This window comes from Danio rerio, chromosome 24, assembly GCF_052040795.2.
Source record: "Danio rerio strain M-AB ecotype USA chromosome 24, GRCz13ab, whole genome shotgun sequence".
Lineage (NCBI taxonomy): Eukaryota > Metazoa > Chordata > Actinopteri > Cypriniformes > Danionidae > Danio > Danio rerio.
The window spans coordinates 10,725,867-10,750,798 of NC_141044.1; the positions used below are offsets into that span (position 1 = coordinate 10,725,867).

Genomic DNA, 24,932 nt, shown 5'->3' on the forward strand with positions numbered 1-24,932 from the left:
ATTTGTTGCTCTAGGTTTCATAAATGTGATATTAAAAAAATATATATATTTATATTTATATTAATATTTAATTATATAATAAATAGTTAATACTATTGAAATATGTTTTGTTTAAATTATAGTATTAACAATAAAAATTTTTAATTTTTCAGTTTTTTTACATTTTAATTTTACATCTATGTTTTAGTAATTTAATAATTATTAATTGTAATTATTGCTGTTTTTGTTTAGCTTAAATTGTTTAATTTATATATGGATTTAGTGCTTTTTAGTATATTTTATTTTATGTTTAAATTAATAAATATGGAATAATGATGTGGCGTAATAATCAAGGTTCATGGATCCTGATTCATGCTTCAAGTGTACACAAAATGACTCCATTCCTCTTCTCTATATCAAAGGAAATCAATGTAAATTGACTGCTGTGAATTATACATGTAATATTTCTGCTGATCACCTTAAAGCCACTTGATATTGGAGTGGCAGATTTTAGTACCTTCTCAATTTACAATATGTTCTTAAAAGCACCTGTATAATTTAGCATGTTTGTGCCCGATTATATTGTACACTGTAAAAAAAATTCCGTTGTTTTTACAAAAAAAATTTGGCAGCTGTGGTTGCCAGAATAATTTTGTAAAAAATACAATAAAATTGTAAACCTGTTTACAATTTAAAACGGTTTATGTACAGAATAATTATGTAAAAAAACTATTTAATAATATGTAAAATTTACAGAAATTGTGTGTAAGAAATAATAAAAATTTTTGTATTTTAACAAAAAAATCTTGTTGTTTTTACAAAAACAATTTGGCAGCTGTGGTTGCCAGAATAATTTTGTAAAAAATACAATAAAATTGTAAACCGGTTTACAATTTAAAACTGTTTATGTACAGAATAATTATGTAAAAACAAATTAATATTATGTAAAATTTACAGAAAGTTTGTGTAAGAAATAATTACATTTTTAGTATTTTAACAAAGAAATCTTGTTGTTTTTACAAAAATATTTTGGCAGCTGTGGTTGCCAGAATAATTTTGTAAAAATTACAATAAAAATGTAAACCTCTTTACAATTTAAAACTGTTGAACATATAGAATTACTAATCTGGCAGCTGTGGTTGCCACAATAATTATGTAACAAAAATACATTGTAAAATGTAAACAGCTTAACAGCATAAAATCATCACTTTAGTCAATTGTGTTTATTCATAATTATCAAAAAGTAAACAAGTAAATCTTTTCTGAAATGGCACAACTACACCTAAACCAATTATTTTAAGAAGACCAATGTTGTTTCGTATACTGAACATAGTTTGATTTCAGTAGCAACTGTAAATCATTTGCTTTACCCTTGACCAATAATACGATAACTTGTATGTTACACATTACTTAGGAATATAAATTCTAGATATGCTTAGACCAGAAACAGCACTCAAAGACTTAGTAACCAAACTATAATTTGTATTTATTAACCATAAACAAGTCAACACTGTCTGTCAGTTCACATTTGTATTGCTTACTTTCCTTACAAACTATACATTCACCACTTTGAGAGCATGTGACAGATTAATGATTGTCTTCTTTAAAAAAACAAATAAGGAAAATTATTGACAAAGACATGGGAGACATTGCCAGTAAAACTAAAATTTAAATGGCAATAAAATGAAAGACTATTCGGTAACACTTTGTAATACCTACACACTATGAATCATTTATCAACCATTAGCATATAGTGATTTAACTATTCACTATATGCTATTAACATTAATAGCTATTAACATTAACTGTTAAGCATTAACTCTACATTAACAGACGTTAGTAAGCAGTTTATATCTAAGGCTACAAATGCTGTATTCTTGACTTATGAGCACATTTATAATGTGCCTAATAGTTGTACTTTCATAATTTGTGAGTAATTGATTTTTCATGACGAAATTAAGTATTACATTATTTACGAACCATTTGTATTTAAGAGCAGTTGGAGATATTTAAGATAATTGAGAATGAGTTAGTAAATGACTAATAAACCATTGAAAACAATGTTTATATATCTTATTATTCAGGCATATAGAAATGGTTACCATGTATGTTGATAAATGCTTTACTAGCACAACTTCATCCAGTTTTGTGACCTAATCTAAAGTGAGGACTATTTATGCTTTATAAATCCTTTATAAATGACTAATAAAGGCTCAGTATAAAATGACCAATACATCTTTTCAATCTGATCTAAAAAGTTAAACTACTGTAAAGTTTAAACATTACTGAATAACAGGAGTGTCATAATGACATAAAATTGGATTAAACAACAATATAATTTAACAATATAATAGGATGCAACATTTTATTATTTAGCAATGTTTAAACTGTACAGTAATTTTATTTTACATAAGATTGCAAAGATTAATTTTTCATTTGACAGAGTTTCATTTGTGTTTCTTCAAATTAAAAAAATAATTCCTGTTAAGAATTTAAAAAGGGATTTATAAAGCATAAATAGTCCTCACTTTAGATTAGGTCACAAAACTAGATGAAGTTGAGTTAAAAAAAGCATTTATTAACATACAAATTAACTATTAATATATGCCCGAATAATAAGATATATAAATGTTGATTTCAATAGTTTAATATTTAACATACGCATTCTGAATGATCTTAAAAAAACCACCAACTACTCTTAAATAACTGGTTTGTAAATAATGCTATACTTAATTTAGTAATAAAAAAAAAAATCTTTAACCAAGTAAGAAAACACAATTATTAAGCACAATAAACATGCTTTTAAGTCAAGAATACAGCATTTTTAGCTGTAGCTATAAACTGTCTACTAATGTTTATTATAGTAGAGTTAATCCTCAACAGTAAATGAATACACTATATGCTAATGCTTAATAAATGGTTCATAGTTTGTAGTTATTATAAAGTGTTACCAACTTTTCTTTTAAATCGATTTAAGAACATTTAAGAGTTGTTTTATAAACAAATATTCCATACAAACAACCAATTCAGGAATAACCTAATTCAGAAAACACTAGAGCAATAAAAACGCTAATAATTGTGTACCAACTTAACACATACATTAAGCATGGCAGATCAAACAAACCTGAGAAACTGGCATTCAGTGTATGTCAAATCTTACTGACTTCAGTCCATATTTAGACGTCACACCATTTATGATCTGAAAGTTCCTGAATCAAGGTAAGAACTCTTGGGTTCACATGAAGACGGGCTGTGTTTGTCTTCTCCACTTTAGTGCCTTTCTCTGGGTTGATAGAAAAGAAACACCTGGGCAAAAAAGAGAAAAAATTAAATTGTATTAATGATAAAAAAACAACTTATTTTTTGGGGGAAAAATACCTTTTTAATTGAAACTATAGTGAAATTTATCAACCTATACATATAAACCAGGGAAAATAAAAAGAAAACTTTGCATTAGCAATTCAAGTATTCATAAAAAGCCACTGCATCAATTACTTAAATTTTTTTCACTTCAATTTTGAATAAAGCCTGTACAAAAACACATACTTCTGCAAAAACTCCAAGATTGATGCCAGCTCTGATGGGTAATGGATGCAATAATAGCTCCCAAACATCATGCACAGGGCAGAAATAAAGGAGGGGATGTTGTCATGTACAACATTTCGATCCACACACAGCAGGAAACGCTTCGATGAAAAGCAGGATTGGCCTAAGAAAAAAGTTAAATAAAAGTTACATTTGGTATTTATTTATAATACCATAAAAGTTTAAAATACAAACAAATTAAAAAACCTTTTACAAGATTTATTTGTTACTATTATTTAAAATGAATGTAAAATTATCAATACTTTTACTGAATGGTCTATTAAATGTTATCATGACAGTCTTTGATCTTGAAATACATAATAATTTTAGTAACAACAATTAATAAAAACCATATAAGTATTGTTGTACGTTCATGATTACTAATGGTAACGCATTTATTCTTATTGTAAGGTATGGAGCTAATAATATGATTTTCCAATCTGAATTTGAATTGTGTTAGTTTGAATTATTGACAATTGTAATTCTATAAATCTAAATTTTTATATGCTGTTAAAAAAATTTGAATTTGAATTTCTTAACTTGAATAATGAACATCTGAAATTTAAGACAACTAAATTTTTTAAGGCTGAAATTTTTTATAGACGTTTCAAGTTTTCAGAACAAAAAATATAGAACATCTAATTCAATATTGTAAAATTCAAAACCAGAAATTCAGATTGTGAAATTCAGATTCAGCAGAAAGTAGGTCAGGAGTCAACACGGAAGAGTAGACGATCACTGAAAAGTTAAACTAGGAATCATTCACCACGAGGGTGGGATTTTGGGGGGGGGGGGGGGGGGTATGGGGAAGGATGCTTTTAGTTTCGGGTCACATAAAAAAAAACGTTGAAAACTCATCAAGTGGCTTTCCCTGTACATTATTCACAACAATAAACTTAACACCTCTTATGTTGTAACCATTTGAAACAAAGTTTAAAGCACTTAACAAATGAGGTTAACAAGAATCTCTGAGCAGTCATTCATAGTGAGTCACTTAATTAATTTATAAATGAGCTGAATCGAACGACTCTGAATGAACAATTCAATGACAAAGATAGGGATTTGGCGCCACCTATTGGACATTTTGGTTTCAACGTATTTTAGCTAAAAAATCTCATTTTTAAATATATGGAAAAATCTGATCATTCAAATAAATATAAATGCAAGGTTAAATATGACATTTTGGATGCAAATAGATATTTAAAACGGGCAGCATTTCAGTGTTGATGATAGGCTTTGGCCAAACATCATTCAAATCTTCCTTAAAATACTATACTATATGCTATGCTGTACTATAAATATTGTAATAAATATTTTATATAATTTGATGAAATTTAGCAATATAATATCCTATATAATTTGACGAAAAAGCAGGAGCATGCAAATATGTCATTTACCACAGCTGTTAAACGCAGGGAGTTTGAAAATGAAACTGATTAATCAATGAGATGTAACTGAATTAAATATATGAATTTAGTTCACTGAAGCATATTTATTACACAAACTACTGAAAATAGCGGACTTCGATAGTCAGTTTGCAGAAGAATTGTGTCCTCCTGAGCCTCAAATACACCAGTAAACTCACACAGCTCTGTGAATAGCCAAAATGCTTAATTTTAGCTTTAACTTTTCAGTGATCGTCTACTCTTCCCTGTTGATGACTCCTGACCTACTTTCTGCTGAATCTGAATTTCACAATCTGAATATCTGGTTTAGAATTTTAGAATATTGAGTTTGATGTTCTGAATTTTTTTCTTACTGAAAACTTGAAACTGTACTTTTACAAACTGGATATGTCCAGTGAATGGAATTCAAAAAGACTGCTAGCAAAGTATACAGAGTCTCTAGATGTAATAGATGGGGGTGTGGTTGGGCCAGGGTACTATTCTTTAGTGAAGAATCTCATTTACCACAATTCGGACCATCTCTTTTCTCATTCGTGAACTTGGTCGTTTTCCTCTCTCCAAAAATTGCCTTAGTTCCTGAGGAAATGTATCCCATGGTATCAGGTGTCTGGCCTGCAAAAGATCATACACAAACAATAGTCAGTAACAAAGTTTTTTTTTATATTTTCTTTTCAAGACCTTTTTACACTTGTTACTTTGTGAACTTGTCTTGTAGCATTCTGCTCTGTAACACGACTTACATCTTAACTTCCAAGCAGCAAGAACTTTGAGCTTGGATTGGCCTCAATGCTGTCAGCAAATCAGATTCCTCAATAAACTGAAAATCATCATATGTCTCCACTCCAATGGATTGCAATAACTCCTCTAAATTATCTTTTGTTGCCTCTGGAAGGTTAGGCAAGACCTCTGTGATGGCAGTACGAAGAAATGTTGTCTCCAAGTCAGTCAATACTGAAATTAAGCAAGTAGTGATTAAACATGTAGTTATTAAATTTATTAAGAGTTTATTTCTGTTCATCTAAATGCAAATAAAACAAAAATTCAGATCTTACTATTATTTTAAAGAGATAGTTTACCAAAAATTTTGAAATGTATAATTTATTTACCCTTGACACATTTAATACCAGTTTGAGTTTTTTTGGGGGGACAGAATGTTGGAAACTTGTAATCATCAACTTTTACATTAGGAAGAAATACTATAGAAGTCAACAGTTACAACATTCTTCAAATATCCTCTTGAGAAAAAAACAAAAACAAACAAACCCCAAACAGGTTTGAAAAAAAGAAAAAAAGTCAAGGTTAAGTAAATGATATCAACATTTAAATTTTTTGGGAAAACTATCTCTTTAAATGATTTTTACCATATTTTTTCCACCTCTGTGGACAAGATCTCTTTACTTCGACAGCACGCTGTGTTTCAGCAGAATGACTTGGTACCCATTAACAATGTATGATATTAGCGGATAAAAATCAACCAAGTCATTAATGCTAAGACACTGTAGCCAGTTACTCTGTTTAGTCATAGAGTACAGATGGTATTCAAAATGATATTCAGCTCTTTGTATTCTCATTACAAAAACACAGCTTCGCCATTTTGAATTAAAATGATGAGAAGTTCTCCAAAATCAAACATCATTTTTAGACACAAAAAAATGTCCCTTTTTGTATGATGTTCCTTTATACATTATTTCTGTCAGTAGTATTAAACTCTAAAAAGAAAAAATTCTCTGTATGTTTGATTGATTCACTGTAAAGACTTGGATAAAAAGGCAGGCATGAAAAGATTTCAAAGTATTGAAAACAGCAGTTTACCTTTATTCCTTTGATCTCTTGATAGTCTTCAGATTGTAAATCATGAACAACAGAATCAAGTTTCAGGGGTTCACTGTGGACCACAAACATTTGAGTTATCGCTCTGAAATTCATTTCTTGTGATTTCACAATACCTGCAAAAATATTGAGCATGACTGAAATTTTCAGTTAACCCACCAATGGCGTGTGAACCCAAATTATAGAATCATTTGAAGCAGCTCTATGCTTCCTGATCATGTGAGTTGTAAAAGACGATTGATTGTAAAAGTATTACAACCCGTTACTGGACAAGACACAGGTCGGCCATCTGCTAAATGCTCTTTTAAGTGGCTTATTAAATCTTTAGCCGTGTTAAACGTGCGGTCACACAACAAAATGGCACATTTAAATCAGCAAAAACTGCTTGAGTACTAACGGTTGATCCCTATAGACATGCCAGTTGGCAAACTGTGATCCCTATAGACATGTGCTTTTAATGCAGCATAAGCGCAAAATGTTCGCATACAGCCAGCAATAACACATTTGAAAAAACAATGGGGTTCGTTTCTGTGAACTTTACAATGCAACACATAACGTCTCAGTGTCTCAAGTGTTTTGTTGCAAAAATGACACGTAACGTTAATCATCCTTAGACTAACAAAATCTTCAGTTTTTTTCAGCTTTACGTTAGTCGGACGATATGACAAGTGGTCGAGTTAACGTTACCTTTGCATTGTAACACTGATTATTATTCCGAAGACCGTGCAACACCCCAAATAATACCCTCTCTTTTTTTGCAGGTGTTTGTATGGTAAAGCGTTTAAAGTACAAAGTAAACCAACTTTTCACTAAACTTACCAGTGCCTCGGTAGTTAGAAATGCTGCAAGACGTCTTCCACAGCTTTGTTCGCGGGCCGGACAGATTGAGCGCGCGCTCTCACAAACAATATCTGTAAAATGGCTGCTCCCGCAAGAATCAGATAGCCGATTGGTGATTGGACAAGGCAGAACAGAGTTTGAAATTCAAACGCAGACGTTAATTTACGCAAAAGCATACATTTTAAATAGAAACACATCGCAAAAATAAAGGACCATTGGGGACAAATAACCCTTATCTTTCTATGTAAGCCTACATTAAATATGATAATTAGCAAAGCTAAAATAGCTTATAGACCATAAGGACAATTCTAAACAGACACATTGCCTTAAAACCCCTCATTTAAAACTTGTAAATATGTCATGTAGGATAACATTTGTGATAGTTCTACTTGCTTACACTTGCTTTTATCTGTAATAGCATGATTTTTGTTTGTTTAGTATCATTTTGTAATTTTTACAGCAGTTTTCAGTATTACATGTTTTTACTATTCAAATAACAGTGATCAGCAAATTTTACAAATAAACATTGTTATTGATACACATACTTACAGTACAATTAACAGTTTAATTTAGTTTAACATTTTACAACTGTATTTTTATTTTTTACAAAAGCATACTGTAAATTTAACGCTGTTTCATTGTTTTTCTATTTACAAAATTTAGATGTCACAATTTTACAGAATTTCACTGTTATTTTCACAAACATTTTTTACAGTGTAATACCATCAGATAGTACATTTGTTTGGCTTTAAAGGGATAAATATGAGCCAGTTCTGAGAAGTCTCAAAAGAGCACCAGCACAAATTTGTTGGAAAGAAGATGTCGCGGATTATTACATAAATCAGCCAACTGTTGGCACTGTGCTGTTTGTGGAATTACTTTACATGTCTGTGGCCATGTAAGAACCTGTAAGTCTTTCTATACCTTTTTTCCCCAAAGCAAAACATCAAATCTGAGCCTTACAGAAAAAGCCAAGCATTATTAGATCAATCATGTTTGCTGATTAACTTTCCAAAAAGCCATCTTAAAAACACCAGTGCTTCTCACATATAAGTTCAATACCTTCACTTCAACGAGATTATCCTCTAATCTCTCGAGGCCATATTGAGTTCAGTGCCTTCTATTTTCCTGAGGCCTGACATATGAAGACGAGATCCACATTCTGATGTGCCCCATCTCTGAGGGCTTCTTTCAGCACTCCCCTCTCCTCTCGCTTCCACAGAGGGATTTATTACCCCTTTCATTAGTCCCACTGAGGAGAACGGCCACCATATGGAGGAAGTGACAGTCTCTGCTGAATCATAGTGTTGTCTTTCTCCTTCTGTCTGCGTCTTGCTCTCTGTCTCTTCGTCTCTGTAAAGAACAACTGTCTATTTTATCTGCACTCTGGTTAATTCTTTTCACAGAAACTCGCTCTCTCTTTCTATTCTCGTGAATGTATCGGAGGAAACCTGCTGGCCTGAGGTCACAGAGAGCAGACTGAATCCTTACATGAGCGTCACATCTGTGCTCTCAATGTAAACAGATCAAGTGTTTGGCCTGGGCTGCCTATAGAATATGAATGGCGGTAATGCATCCACTGGATGTTATACAATCTGTTTCTGTAAACCTGCAGATGATGCAATGATTTATTTATCTGTGTTGATGTGGAATATTCAATGAAATGTAAGCTGTTGTGTACGGTGGTTAATGTAAGCAGGATTATGTTTTGACTATCAAACTGACCCTGCAACGGAGACAGCTTTACTCTGAACAGTATTATGTTATAATTTATGATGACAGAAGAACAGCATGGAAACAAAAAGGGAAAATAGCAGAGAGAAAGAAGAGCTGGAAGGGTAGAGTGGCAAAATCTTATGATATGTATTTTATGCTAAGTGTGGTCCTGCCAAACAGTTTTACAAGTTTAAAGTGTGTTTAAAACAGTGCATGTTAGTAATAAAGACGGTAAATTCGATGTAATTAATCACCACAGTACCACATGTCAGTACAATTTTAAAAGAAGACGCTTCAATCATGGATTGTGGACTTTAAATCAGGTTTAAGTTGTATAGTAATATAACAGATATCCATACAGCAGTGTATATTAATGTGTATTCTTTCACATTTGCCATGCATTACATTTAATAAAGAAAAATATGTTAATTAAAAAACAGCGTTTTATTGTTTTCTGAAGAGTCAAAATGTAATTAGGTATACAGTAATTGAATAATCAGTTGTAAAATAATACTGCATAGACTTTGTTATAGAAACAATTCCATAAAATTAAGCATTAATTTTTTTTCAAAGTTACAAATGGTATTTTCTTTGTCTTAGGCCTGAATGCTTTTTAAACCATCACACAGTCACAGGCCTCAAAAACACTAAGGGCCCTTTCATACACCCAACGCTATGCGGCGAAAACGTGACGTTCTGGTCTAAAAAAGGAAGTGTGTTAAGGCACATTGCTGGTGCGTTGCTATTTTGAAGAAATAAAATAGACCGCTCAATAGACCAGCTAAAAGGAGGTCTAAAGTCCAGCGCAGAGCGCGTGAGTTGTGTGCCATGCTTAAACATTGCTTTATACACACAGGATGTACAGCAATACACAAATATCTTTACAAATGAAAAAAGAATTACAGGAATTAAATATTACAAAATAATATTATTTTCAACATTAACATAAAAACCACTGCCTTCATAGCTTCTTCATCTCAGGGGGCTTTTTCAGTTTATTCATGACAACTTTGTCATTTATAAAGTTATTATTATCATTAGTATTATTTATTATATGGACAAATATATTTATATTTATTAACAAGTTACATTTATTCATTTGCTGGAAATTAGAACTGAATTTAGGAATAGTTTTGAAACAAATCTTTGCGCTTAATAAACTAAATTATGTAGGCTAATGGATGTCTGTGCGTACAACACGTTTCTTATCCACGGAAGAGAGTGAAAGTGAAAGTAAAGAATGAGGAGGCTCATCTCTCATTCTCGCGCTACAGATGCTCTGTTTAACAGTTTTCTTGCTAGTGAAATGCTCAGTTTTTTCACTTACAAAGTTTGTCTTGTAAATAGCAAATGTAAACGAAATGAGAGATGAAACTCATTAAGAGAATAAGCTTAACCCTGTTAGGCTATGCACTGTGGCGCAAAGGGGATTTTTCTATGCTTAAAATAGCAAAAGTGGATTCAGACACACCCTTAATGCTTTTGCACCCTGTGCTTTGGACTTTTGCGCCAAGATTGTTTAAATAGAGCCCTAAGAGTTGCGTATACTTGCCATGTGACTATTGCGAATAATCACATTGCAATATCGATGCTGAAACAATATATTGTGTAGCCCCAGTTGTACCACTGTAAACAAACTACTAATAATCAGTAACACTTTATTTTGATGGTCTATTTGAGTATTAGACTGTTTGCTTAATATCTGTTGATACTGCTCCTTCAACAGACATTTAACTGACTATAAGAAACTTTGCAAGTACATGTCAACTTACACTAACCCTATCCCTTACCACAACCTAACAGTCTACTTATAATCTAATGAGAATTAGTTGGCATGCAGAGGCATTCTAACCTGAACTCAACAAACAGACCATCAAAATAAAGTGTGACCTAATAATCTAATAACTAGTTCAGTCTTACTTAAAAAAAAGAAAATGGAAAGTGTGAGGTTGAATAGTTTACAAGAGTGCGAACAGACTAGTAAGATTAGTTTGGCTTTTTGGAGTGCTGTCAGTTAGGAAGATTTTTAGTGGCCATCTTCTTCAACACAAATGTGTTTTCATTCATTCGTTCATTCATTCATTCATTTTATGTTCAGCTTAGACCCTTTATTAATCTGGAGTAGCTACAGAATGAACCGCCAACTTATCCAGCATATGTAATACGCAGCGGATGCCCTTTCAGCTGCAACTGGAAGTCCCATCACTGGCACACATCCATACACACTCATTAACACTCATACACTACGGACAATTTAGCTTACACAATTCACCTATACCACATGTCACCTGAACCTTAACCCGCGCAAACACAGGGAGGACATGCAAACTCCACACAGAAATGCCAACTGACCCAACCGAGGCTTGAACCAGCGACCATCTTACTGTGAGGCAATCGTGCTACTCACTTTATATTAAAAAGAATCTATATGTAAGTAAGACATAAATAAATCAATGGAAAAAATGATAAATAAATAAATATTTCATCTATTTTTTTGAGGATGATACTTCCGAAGGCCATTTTTCAGACTCACTGACAGGAAGTAACAGGTGGGAGGTCAGAAGTCCCTCAGCAGGGGCTCTCCAGGGTCAGAGGAGAAACAGACTGATGGGACGTAAACATTTGGAGCTTCTCAGCATGGCAGTCTGTGAGAGAGATTACGCTCAAGGACGAAAGTGTGAGGAACAATATAGAAAAAGAGCCTTGTGCTTTTGTGTTATGAGTACGAGCGAACAGGAGGTGAGTGGGAGGGCAGAAAAAAAGAGAGAACTGTATTGCTTTCATATCAAGATTTTTGTCTTGTTAAGGCTTGTCTACATCAGTTGTTCTGTTCATTCGCACAGAGTACAGATGAAGTCTTGACAACTCAGTTTAGCAAATAACTTCATGTCAGATGCTCAGAGGAGAGCTTCCATAGAGCAAAGTGAGCCCCATTGAAATCATTGTCAGTAAGTAATTCTCATTTCTTTAGGCCAGATACTGTAATGCATTGAGTCAGTGCATTCCACAATAATGGCTCTACAAATCGAATTAACTGCTGATCCGCGGAACACGTTCGCAGACACTAAAAGCTATTACCTCTTCAGAAGAGCCTTTTTGTCATGTATTTTTAATCATACAACAGTTGGGAATTTCCAAGAAAACATAGATATGCTGATATTTCTTTACAAAAAGTCAAATACCAGAACAGTCACAGTTTTAGTTTGTTTGTATTAAAGAGTCTTCTTTAATTTGTATTGTTAATTTTTCACTTTTTATTTGGATTTTGTTTTAATTTTGTAATTTAGCTGCCCTGTCAAAGTCTTCTTTAGTTTGTATTGTTCACTTTTTTATTTGGAGTTTGTTTGAAAATTCCAGTTTAGTATTTGCAGAAAAGATTTCATTTTGTAAAAAAACATTGTGCAGCATTTGAAAAAAAAGGAAAGAGCTCTTGTTCACCTAGAATTTGTCTTAAATAATTTTGTAAAAAAATCGTGACTAAATCCTGAATCGAGATTTCGTGAATCGTATCGAATCATGAATCGTTACATTCCTACTCATAACTGAACCGCAGTCTTGGCCTCATCTGTGCAAACTTTCCCTCAAATAATATAACCGAGAAAGTGTGGAAACTAATCAAATAACCTACACACCAAGTTATCAAAATGTAGAGTATCTCATGCAAGAAAATACATGGTTTATGACTGAGCCAGTAAAAAAGAAACTTATACAGTTGAAGCCAGAAGTTTACGTACACTATAAAAAGAGGAACATAACCATTTAAAAAATTGTTTGATGGTAAATCATACTAAAAGTTTACTATTTTAGGTCCGTTAGGATTACCTAAATGATTTACAATCGCTAAATGCCAGAATAAAGAGTAATTTTTTTTTTTTGAGAATTTTTTAGTAATTTCTAGACAGTCAAAAGTTTACATACATTTCCTTGGTATTTTTTTAGCTTTGCTTTTAAACTGTATAACTTTGGTCAAATGTTTTGGGTATCCTTCCATAAGCTTCTCACAATAGTTTGAAGGAATTTTTGCCCATTCCTTCTGACAGAATTGGTGTAACTGAGTCAGATTTGTTGACTGTCTTGCTCGCACAAGCTTTTTCAACTTAAAATAGAAACCGTTTATTATAACCAAATATAAATCAAATAGTGAAAAATGTGATAATAATATTAATTTGCAAATATATTGTAATAGGAAAAAAGGCTACTTTTGTGAGGCGATTACATAAATGGAGCCCCTGGGTTTGCTATAGCCCCAAGGCCCAATATGTTCTTAATCCAGCCCTGCCTGTACCTTGGTACATGGTTATAATACTGTAAATACCACTGCCATTAATTACTGTAACAGTACTAAACCAGTTAAGGAAAGCATCATGTCTTGTTTGGCAAATTGTTGTTGTCTGCTAAATATTTGATTAACTGTCTGTTAAATATTTGAGAGCAGTGAGGGATGAAGAAGTTTTCTGTTGATGCTGAATCACTATACAGTATGTGCTGGTCCCTGATGAACTGTCCCTCTGCGGTGATCTCAGCTCTGAGAGTCCTGATAAAGCAGGCAGAGGACAATAACACATAGACCTGTGCAATTGTGTAAATTAAACCCACTTTGCAAAGGAAGTTATTATAAGATGATACACTACTGTATCATCAAAAGGAAAATGAATATATTCACCCCACCATTTACTTTTTTTACTCAGACTGTTAAGATGAGTTTAATAGTCATCAACATTTTAAATCCTTGAAAGTTTTCATTTATTCATTTTCTTTTTGGCTTAGTCCCTCTATTAATCTGAGGTCGCCACAGCGGAATGAACCGCCAACTTATCCAGCATATGTTTTACACAGCAGATGTCCTTCCAGCTGCAACCCATCTCTGGGAAACATCCATCCACACTCATACACTACGGACAATTTAGCCTACCCAATTCACCTGTACCGCATTTCTTTGGACTGTGGAGGAAACCGGAGCACCCGGAGGAAACCCACATGAACGCAGGGAGAACATACAAACTCCACACAGAAGCCTGCATTGTTGCAGCCCTATTGCACAGATTAATTGTACACCTAAAGCAGGGGTCACCAATCTCGGTCCTGTAGGGCTGGTGACCCTGCAGGGTTTAGCTCCAACTTGCATCAACACACCTGCCTGGATGTTTCAAGTATACCTAGTAAGAACTAATTAGCTTGTTCAGGTGTGTTTGATTAGGGTTGGAGCTAAAATCCGCTGGACACCAGCCCTCCAGGAACAAGTTTGGTGACCACTAACCTAAAGAATAACAACGTGCACTAGCAAAATAAACATCGTCGATTTTCATTTCACGCAGACTTAAAGTTCCATTATAGGCTCATTCTGAAAATGTAGCCCAATGCACATTTCTGGAGATCGTGAATTATGTAGCCAAAAGAATGTATGGCTGCATTTCATCTTTAAAACCAATGCTACCTGGCAGTATGACGCTGTTCCCTTTTGCGCTTACCAGCTGATAGCCTACTTCTGTATGGACGGCATTCCCGCTGTTACCAGTTTGTCCAGTTAGCTCGCCATGTACGTCGGCGAACTTGAGATGCAGAAAGGAGGCGACCATGATTATGAGGTTTGAGTCTGGCAAAGAACTGTTCCAGAAAGCAGGTAAAACAAAAGCCAAAAAATAAGATAAACAAGTAAACAACGGGGTGAGTAGATGGTAAGATCTGAAACGTGGTTAAAATCAGACAAGGACTTTTCTTTTTTACGATTTCTTTTCAAATCACTGTCGGTTGAGTTTAGGGAAGTGGGTGGGTGTTGGTCAATCTGTGCTTTTTAAAACACTATCGGTTGGGTTTAGTGAAGGGGGTAGGTGGAGGTTAATCGGTCAGTTGGTCAGTCAGTAAGTAAGTCATTCAACGGTGGCAAAAAAACTGCAAAAAAAACATAGCTCCTGGAATTTATTTTGCTATCTTCAGAAATGTTTATAGGGGTACATTTTTCGGAATGAGCCTGTGTTGCAACGTTTAGTTTAAAAATGACAGTCTAAACTTGACATGAACCAGGACTATATATAAAATTTACTTTTTTTGCGGACCAAACAATTAAAGAGAATGGACTACAAGTGTGAACACATCTTATGAACCTATTAAGTGTAACTAAGACTAACATAATTTGCATGTGTGCAATATTTATCCTTCCCTTCTTGTGGAGTCCATACAAACTGTGATTGTGAAACTTACAATCTTTAGACCTTACTACAATTGCAACAGCATGCAGGCTCAGTCTGTAAATATTCCTTGAAAAGAGAGGGATGTGTTAGTGCAAGCTTGTGGTCTACACTCCCTCATGCCCTCAAAAGGATGCAAAGAGGTGATGGCGCTCAGAGGAAGACAAGCAAGACCAACCTGGTGGTCTGGCAGTCATCACAACTAAAGAGGTGTTTTGTCTCAAGTTCCCCCCCCCTAACCGGCCCCTTTAGCTTCTCTGGTGTGTCTCCCAACTTTTAAACAAACATAGGCACCTCAAGTAAATATTTAGTGCTCTTGTGGGAGCGTTCAAAGGATCCGGCAGAAATGAATGAAGTATTTTCTCTGTACTCACCTCTAAATAGTTGGACAAAGCTCACAGGAGACAAGTTCTGGGTGAATGATTGTAGTGAATATTTGTGACAAAAGCAGAAATGCAGATGCAAACTTCATCAAGCTATATTAAAGATAAAGCTCACCCAAAAATGAAAATGCACTGTTCACTCCAAGATATAGGTGTCTTTAACTTTAGAGTTTAGTATTTTTTTTGTGACTCAGAGGTCTGTGTGAATGGCCCTTTAAAGTAAAAAATAACATAACTTGTTTGGGCTATGATAGGCTAAGTAAACATATTTGTTTATCTGAAAAACAATGCTGAAGCCAGTTGCTTTGAAAATGTCTGTTACATGCCGGAATGCTATTTTTGTTTTGGTTCTTTTAACGCGTCCAACCAGCTGATCGCTTACCTGCACGTGGACCTACTGTTACCAGTTCGTCCAGTAGCTCGACACATACCTTGGCGGACTTAAGATGCAAAACAGTCTGGTGTGAATGCAGCTTAAGACTCAACAAAATTAATACTCTAGCCATTTACTATAAGATGAGAGATTGTGAAGCAAAATAATCTATTTGTACAAACATCTGAACTGAATGTCATTGCATCTGAACTGAATGTCATTGAATGCAAACAATCTATTTGTGTTAAAATTAAACAAATAAATTTAATTTAATAAAATTCTACTGTTTTTTGTTTATTTGTTTGTTTTTTTCTGTCCAAATAAATTGTTTACAGCCACTTAACATAAAAAAATTGTAAATCCAAGAAATCATTTCTGAATAATTTTTTTTCAGTGTGGCCACATTATTATTTAATTCTTTACTTAAACTTAGAAAATGATTGGACAGTCTGGACTCTAGAGATTGAAGTTCCTGTCACATAATAATGTATTTGCTGAAGCATCCGAACCATTTTAACTTGTTTTTACACAGCTTTGAGCTTATTTTGTCAAATGTCATTCCAGAATCCAAACAGAGATTTTTGAGATTCGTAGATGTTTACAAATCCTGCTCATAGGACTTGTAGGTAAAGACATATAGATGTCTGTATATGCTATTGTATATAATGCTGCATTACAATAAGACTTATTGGTAGTCTGCTCTGTGATTTGTACTAAAATTATTGGCATTATACTGTTTCTTTTTGTTTATTTCACATACAAATTGCAGTAAATTGTGTGTTTTTGACTATTTTTAACCAGAGCTCTGTATTTTGAGTTTGTAGGATTGGAAAAAAGCACACACTACTCTTATTTCATAGTAAACAAACAACAAATACATGAATACTGTAACATTGTATACTGTCCCTTTAACTGCATTTGATCACATTGTGATTACTCATATCTATGTTGTGCAGACGTTTATTGTCTTCATGCTTTTCCACTGTTTGCCCTGATCAAAACACAGTTTATTATGACCCTGTTGACCCTTTCTGTTTCTGACACACCCTGACACCCATCTCTCCCTTGGAGATTGTGAAAACAGTACAAGAAATAGGAGAAGTCATCAGATTATTTAATTCTTAAAGAATAGGTGAATAAAACTTAGAACCCCATGTATTAGATATAAATCATCTGACAGAAATCAAGCGTTTACACTGTAAGTCTTTAGTCTTATGCAATTCTGCACAGCACTTTCAAACTAGGTTCTGAGGTCAGGACGAACTTTAAATAGAGCGCTGAGACCCAGCCCATCCCAAAACTACAGTGAAGCATAGCATCTGTGGTCTCGTAGTGTCATCATCTCTGAATTCCATGTACTCCCCAGTGTTGCAAAAATCAGATGTATTTTTATAGTCCAGTGTGTGGTATTAAAAAGACAAGAAATATGACATCTAACTTCTGTATGTTTTGTTTTCTGATGTATATATATATATATATATATATATATATATATATATATATATATATATATATATATATATATATATATATATATATATATATATATATATATATATATATATATTCAGTTATGTGTTTTTATGAGTATTAAGGTTTTATTTTAATTTATTGAATTTCCAAGAAGACAAAAATATTGCCATTCTGCATAGCTTTTCTAATTTAAATGGTAGTGGACGAGTGTGACATTGTCATTATACAATATACTATTGATTGTACATTCAAAAGTCAGTAAGACTTTTTTTTTTTTGACAACATAGGCTCATTCTGAAAATGTAGCCCTATATACGTTTATGGAGATCGTGAATTATATAGCCAGAGCTACATATGGTTGCATTTCATCTTTCTAACAAACACTAAGGGACGATATGACGTTCCTTTTCTCATTAACCTGCTGACTGCTTACCTGCATGTGGACAGGTTTTTTTGCTGTCGACACGTATGTTGGCGGACTTGAGATGTAAAGCGGAGTTTACGCAACAATGGGGTTCGAGTCCGGTGAAGAACAGTTCTAAAAAGGAGGTTAAACAAAAACAGAAGCCAAAAAAAAAAAAAAACACAAACAAGTAAATAACAGATTGAGAATGTGGTAAAATCTGAAAACGTGGTATTGGTGGGCTGGGCAGTCAGTCAGTCAACAGCCTCTGGTGGATTTAGGTGAAAACAGTTGGTGCAAATGGCACTCCCGAGAGAAATTTGAGATCTCAAAAAGCGTAATCATCGGCCTCTGGCGAATTAGTGAAAACACAAAATGCAAAAAAACTTACCTCCAGGGACATATTTTTCTCTCTCCAGAAACATATTTAGGAGTACGTAATTTGAATGAGCCTGGGTTGGTTTTTGAGATAAGTTGTTATGGAGCTAGATCAGTCTAAAAAATATTATGTTTGCAAAAATAAAAGTCATACATGCACACGTGCATTTCACATTATGTAAATCCAGTTTTTGAATTCAAAGCAATTTTAAAATACACAAATTCAATTTGTAAACTCAAAACACTATTTGTGAATTCAAAAGTAAAAATTGAAAATATTTGTATAATAGAAAGTCGAATATAATACAGAATTATATTTATAAAATGTTTCCCAGAGATGGGACGCTGCTGGAAGGGCATCTGCTGCGTAAAGCATGTGCTGGATAAGTTGGCGGTTCATTCTGCTCTGGCGACCCCGGATTGATGAAGGGACCAAACCGAAAAGAAAGTGAATGAATAAATGAATGAATGATGAATTTATAAAATAGAATTGTATTTTGAATTTATGAATCATGTTTTCAATTTACGAATTGGATTTGCGTAATTAGAATTTGGGTTTCGAATTTACGTATCGAATATGCACATTTATAAATTGTGTCCTATGTGAATGTCAATGGATTTTTATATCATTCTTCACAATTTATTTTTTGCGTTTAATAAAGGGGTGGATAAAAGTTTTAAACCACTCGAATGCGAGTAAATGTGAGGTAATATTAATGGATTATATAACTGGGTCAAAGGGTCATTGTTAGTACCTAGTTATTATTCAGTTATTGTAATTGTTATAATATGAGACTGTTCTTTAAATAAGTCTAATAAACTACTTGAAGCTTTTTTTATTTGACCACATTTACATTAAAAACGCTAAAAATGTTAAATATTATTAAACTGAAAAAAAAAAAATCATTTAATTAACAATTGGTCTCAGACCGTGATTCACATGTTTGTCTGTTTATTTAAGGTTTTGAATAGCATTATGGAATTTTTTTTGACAAATTTCAAAATTTTGCTTTTTTTTTTTTTTGTCAATTTAATAGCTTTTGTTGACATTTTAGTTGACATTCTTGTGAAAAGCTATTTTGTGAGAAACAGATCTAGTGATAAATCCATACGATATTAAGAAAAAAAAGTATTTGCACTTACCCAGTACTTTATCCAGTTTTTTGTATCCTAATTTACATGATCAAATGAGACAATTTATTGTTTCTTAAATAATAGCAATCAAATTAAAGCAGAAGTTGCGTAAATGTGCTTCATGAATCACACACTCAGAACACACACTTTTTTGCTGCTTGTTCAAAGTGCTTATTTAAAACGAGCTGAAAAAACAATTCTTGATTATTTTTTTGGGAAGCTTAATTGTTTTATGTTTAATCCACTTAAATTTTACCCAGTCTAATACTGAAAACATTCCGCTATATAAATTTCTCCAGAGCACCAAATACTTTAATACATCAAATACAGTAAAAAAAAGTAAGTTTTTGTTTTCGCAAATCCACCAAAGCTACTGTGTACAATTTTTGAGATTTCAATTTTCTCTCACGAATGCCATTCGCATCTGCTGTTCTCGCACAAATCCACCAGAGGCCACTGACTCACTGAATGATTGATCAACTGATCCACCCTCCTCCTTCCCTAAATCCAACCAATAGTGTTTTCAAAAGCACCAATTAACCAGCACCCACCCACTTACCTGAACTCAACCAACAGTGTTTAAAAAGCAATCAAGAAAAAGAAAAGCCCTCACCACATTTTCAGATTTGACCACATTCTCACCCTGTTATTTACTTGTTAGCTGCTTTCTGGAACCATTCTTCGCCAAACTCAAACACCCTTGTCTTGGTCAACGTCTCTCTGAGTCTCAAGTCCACCGACGTACATGGCAAGCTAACTGGACAAACTCGGAACAGAGTGAAAGCCGTCCATACAAAGGTAAACAGTCAGCTGGAACGATGTTGGACTACCCTGTAGCGTTCGTTTTAAAGATGAAATGCAGCCATATGTACTTCTGGCTACATAATTCACGATCTCCAGAAATGTATATTGGGCTACAGTTTCCAAATTGGTCTTATGTTGCTTTAATTTGTAAATTAAGTTGATTTAGCCTGTATTTTACCTGGCAGTCATGAGAAGCAATATTTACAGCATTATGGGAAAAAAACAAGGGAACTCTAGCTAATATAGGACATGACTGTAGTAACAAATTCACTTGGCATGTGAAATTAATAAACTTGAAGTTGGCTGGAAGAAGCATATACTATTTCACAGATGAAATGAGACCTCTTTCCCATCATATGATCAACTGATAATTCCTGATCATATCTTAGAGTTTGGCCATATTTTCTTCATTATTTTTAAAAACTTGGAGTATGTGTTACTAATAGGGATCTAACGGTATCAGAATTTCACGGTACGGTAATACCTCGGTATGAATGTCACGGTACGGTATTTATTGAATCATTTACAGGAAAAAACAAAACTTATGAAAATACTCCAAAAAAGTGCCAAAAGTGTCAATGACATACAAATTAGTCATCTATCTGTAAGCTTTGAAACAGGAACTTCAATTTTAATAACAAAAAAATATTAAACCATGTAAAAAAATAAAGTTTCAATTTAGTAGTGTTGAAAAATCACATTCAAGATTTAATCACTCACTCACTTAGATAGAGATGGGTTTAAAAGAAAATTATCATATAAATATAATCTGGTAAAAGCTGGTATCTCTGGGTATTTACAATGTCCCCTGCAACAGAAAAAAACCCTCTCATTTGGGACTGAGGTTTCTGGGACAAGAGAGATATGACTTGGCCCAGGTTGACAGCAGTGGGTAACGTTGTGCATTGTCTTTCCCCCACTTGAGAGGACAAACCATGAGTGAGATAGAGATCTCATGTCTGCATCAATCTGAACAGTGTGCTGTGTTTCTGCAGTCCCCATGACTGATTATTAGTCGTATTCCCCAACTTGCAGGCACGTGCACACACAGTGCTCAACCTGTGCAGTGCACATGCCCTTTGATAGAATGTTCCCTTCCAAAATGATCAAAAGTGCCCCCGCGACGCGACATACCCTCCGTCCCCGCTTTACAGTACGCGCGCGACAACACAGCTGATAAGAACTCGCGCGACAACACAGCTGATAAGAACTCGCGCGAAAACACCACTATTCAGGACGCGCGCGGCGACAACACCCGCTTTAGAGTTTTACAGCTCTTTTTGATCCCTGCTTCTAGCAGCACACTCCATTTCCGCATTACTGGATCTGTAGCGACAACAGACCGCAAGGGATTATGGCCAAGCCTGGGCTTATGGGAATTGTAGTTTTCCGGTACCTCCCGTTCGCTTCATTCGCCTGAGCAAATTTTCTCAGAAGACCTATAGTTTTACCGAGTCATGCGACTACGGTAATATCGAAAAAAATTAATATTGCGGTATGACGGTATTTACAATACCGTTACATCCCTAGTTACTAATGTTCAAGATGTGCAGATATAAATAAGCAGAAGTCAATTTAGCATATATTATCATAACATCACAAATCTGTCTTCTGCTAACACTTACTGTAGATCCTGCTTTGATTCGCGGAAGATTAAATTAGGAAAGCCGGAGAGTTTAATCAAGAAGTTTTATCATTTATGTCGACGACACATCCTGACAGGAAGCAGCGGAGTGAAAAATTACCTGGCACATTATCTGCTACTTCCTCTGAAACACTGATCTACTCAGCTTCCAGTTTCAGAGGACGATGTGTGGAGTGCATCTCATTGGCTCTTAACCTCATTGGCATGTCCTCAAGAGGATGGAGGGAAGATTTCAAACATTGTGCCAACAGTGGAAGTTAATCAATGAGACGGATGGGTTGTAATCCATTTTGTGCTACCATTTGAAAGATCATGACTCCCAACAAATGAAGATGCATGTTTATATTCTCACCGGAATTCCTGCTTGTTATCTTTTCCATTCTGCTAAATGCATGGGTGTCCCTGGAATAGAAGGCAGCATATTGTCCTCCAAAATCTCTATGTACTTTTCAGCATTAATGGTGCCATCACAGAAGTGCAAGTTACTGACACAACCCCATGTCATGACAGACACTGGCTTTTCGGACTGGTAACAGTCTGGATGATTCTTTTCTTCTTTGGTCAGACACACACAGCGTCCGTTTCTTCCCTCCAAAACATACCTGAAATACTGATTCATCTGACCACAGTACACATTTCCATCACAAGTTCCTCCAAGTTTAGAAAAGTCATCATTTTGGCACTTCTGGACTGGACATTGTTAAAATGGGGCTTCCTTTAGACACAGTACAGTTTTAACTGCCATTTGTGGATGTAACTATGTATTGTGGTGTTACGAACCCCAATTTTTTTTAAGGCTCGTCTAGGAGTGGCAACAAAAATATAGATAATTAATTTAACAATATTACTCAATCAAAATAATTAATTAAATCAATTAATTGATCTATAGAACATAGATAAACGAAGAACTGAATAAATAGCAACAACACCCGCATGGCTCCTCAGAGGTGGCTGCACAAGACACGCACAGAATTCTGAGACATTCATCAGGACAATAAGATACATAGAGATTCTTAGCAAGTACAAGTCATGCTCTCAACAGAGTAAAGATTGGGAGGATCAGTCAGACACGCGCTGGAAAACAAAGAGTCTCCAAACGTGCACTCAGCTTCCACTTATCAAGCCGACAGTCGGAATCTATCCTTAAAGAAAAGAAACATCAATTAATATCAAAAACAACGACAATAAACCAAATAACCAAAAGTCTTCCTATCTTTCTTTGAGAAACATTGTTATTAAACATTTCAACCATTTTCTCATGTATTTGTTGGCAAACTGGCGATCTTTGGCCCATCTTTGCTCCTAAAGTATTATATTTATAGTCAAAAAAATCAGTTTAGGGTTAAGGGTACCCTTAGTAAAAGTTGGTTTGCAAGGAGAAAAAAAAGATTGACTTAAGGAATTTAAGACTGCTATTAACTATTTCACCTTAGTCCTTAGTAACCATTTCCTCTTAAAACATTTAAAGACCTAATCAGCTCCCTTGAACAAATGACACTCAAAATGCAAGCATTCTAACCCAAAATAATGTTTTAGATTAAAATTTTCACTGGAATGTAAATAAATAATTTATTAAAACAGTTTAATAAATAAACTAATAAATATGTGTTGATAAGTTAGCACTTCTGCGCAGGAGTGCATTCATATGAAATCGCAGTGTCAGTGCAGTCTCTACATCAGGGGTCACCAAGAGGCTTCCTTCCTGCACATTTCAGTTGCAACCCTGACCAAACACACCTGTTTGTAATTATCAAGTGCTGTCTTAGGTACTATTAATTGGTTCAGGTGTATTTGATCAGGGTTGGGACTGAATTCTGCAGGAAGGTAGCTCTCCAGGAACAGGGGTTGGTAACCCCTGCTCTACATGATCCCAGCCCAGTTTTATAGGTCCTCCAAACATTATGTCGAGATAGACTCGATAAAGGAACGATTCGACTCGTTTAACGGAAAGAAAACAGCACAGATTATGTGTAACATTACTGCAAAGCTGTGGTTGTAAGGAAAGCATTCGTGGTTCGTTTCGATCCGTTTACGTAACTATAGCAACTGTGGCGCCCGTTGTTGTATGTTGCCAGAAACTACAGTGGTGAAACGCTTAGAAAAAAGGCACTTGAGTAAGGGTGAAACATAAGAAGTTTGTTGCAACGATCTTAATGAATGCTACCTCAGATTTTCCCCCTCAGGGACACCCTTAAGTTAAGTTACTGAAGGACTTTCATGCAAGCGGCAACAGGTGGCGATTGCAAATGACGTCACTTGCAGAGGAAGCATGGTTGCCTGAGCGTGCAAGTCCGAGCGTGCAAGCCTGAAGGTGCAAGTGCAAATCTGCAGCCAGACTCTATTGTGATGGTCCCCTGTTTGAACTCTCAGTTGGTTTGCTTCGAACATAAATGACAGGAAGAGTTATAATGAACCGAAGAAACCGTTAATTAGAGGATGGATGGATTGATTAGAGACGTGGCCTGTGGATCTTGAATCACCTCTCAGAGATTCTAGCATAGACAACAGGGTTCTTCTGTGATGTCATTCCTCCAGGCCACACCAAAAGTCATAATTTACATTACAATCATTAAAGAGAGGATGTGAGCATGTTTGTATGAATGCTGTCCTTTATATCCTCCAAAGAGAACTTGCTGTTAATGTCGGACTGATTTCCTGTCTTGACAGACCATCATCTGCAGTTATAGTTTTTATTGTTTGAAATAAATTTGAATAAATAAACTCAAGTAAAACAATATACTTCAAGTACACACTACATTTCCTACAGTACACCCTACAGATGTACACATACTGTGTGG

The 24,932-nt window shown here is 34.5% G+C and overlaps 1 protein-coding gene and 3 long non-coding RNA genes across 4 annotated transcripts in view; 2 read left to right on the plus strand and 2 right to left on the minus strand.

Annotated features, from left to right (window-relative positions):
• Positions 1-24,932, plus strand: part of si:ch211-69l10.2 — a 54,620-nt gene that overhangs the window by 23,673 nt on the left and 6,015 nt on the right. The gene's annotated exons all lie outside the window — the stretch shown is intronic.
• LOC147837954 (uncharacterized) lies at positions 1,603-5,625 on the minus strand. The gene is made up of 3 exons (XM_087309319.1): positions 5,475-5,625; positions 3,526-3,688; positions 1,603-3,285 (listed from the first exon to the last, which is right to left on the minus strand). Exons 1-3 carry the CDS (start codon positions 5,563-5,565, stop codon positions 3,156-3,158), a joined length of 384 nt encoding a protein of 127 aa, XP_087165445.1. The 5' UTR covers positions 5,566-5,625; the 3' UTR covers positions 1,603-3,155.
• Positions 5,711-7,727, minus strand: LOC147837955 (uncharacterized). The gene is made up of 3 exons (XR_015524792.1): positions 7,620-7,727; positions 6,783-6,855; positions 5,711-5,921 (listed from the first exon to the last, which is right to left on the minus strand). It is a non-coding gene; the product is annotated as an uncharacterized LOC147837955 (long non-coding RNA).
• On the plus strand, positions 11,469-19,442 carry LOC147837956 (uncharacterized). Its single transcript, XR_015524796.1, has 3 exons — positions 11,469-12,003; positions 12,728-14,057; positions 18,940-19,442. It is a non-coding gene; the product is annotated as an uncharacterized LOC147837956 (long non-coding RNA).

What these genes read in the sequence shown, in the direction of transcription:
- LOC147837954 (XM_087309319.1), bottom strand. Translation starts at nt 5,565, where the DNA reads ATGGGATACATTTCCTCAGGAACTAAGGCAATTTTTGGAGAGAGGAAA. An exon ending in AAGAGATGGTCCGAATTGTG is followed by an intron (nt 3,689 to 5,474) that starts GTAAATGAGATT and finishes CTTTTTTCTTAG; the next exon opens with GCCAATCCTGCTTTTCATCG. An exon ending in ATCTTGGAGTTTTTGCAGAA is followed by an intron (nt 3,286 to 3,525) that starts GTATGTGTTTTT and finishes TTTTTTGCCCAG; the next exon opens with GTGTTTCTTTTCTATCAACC.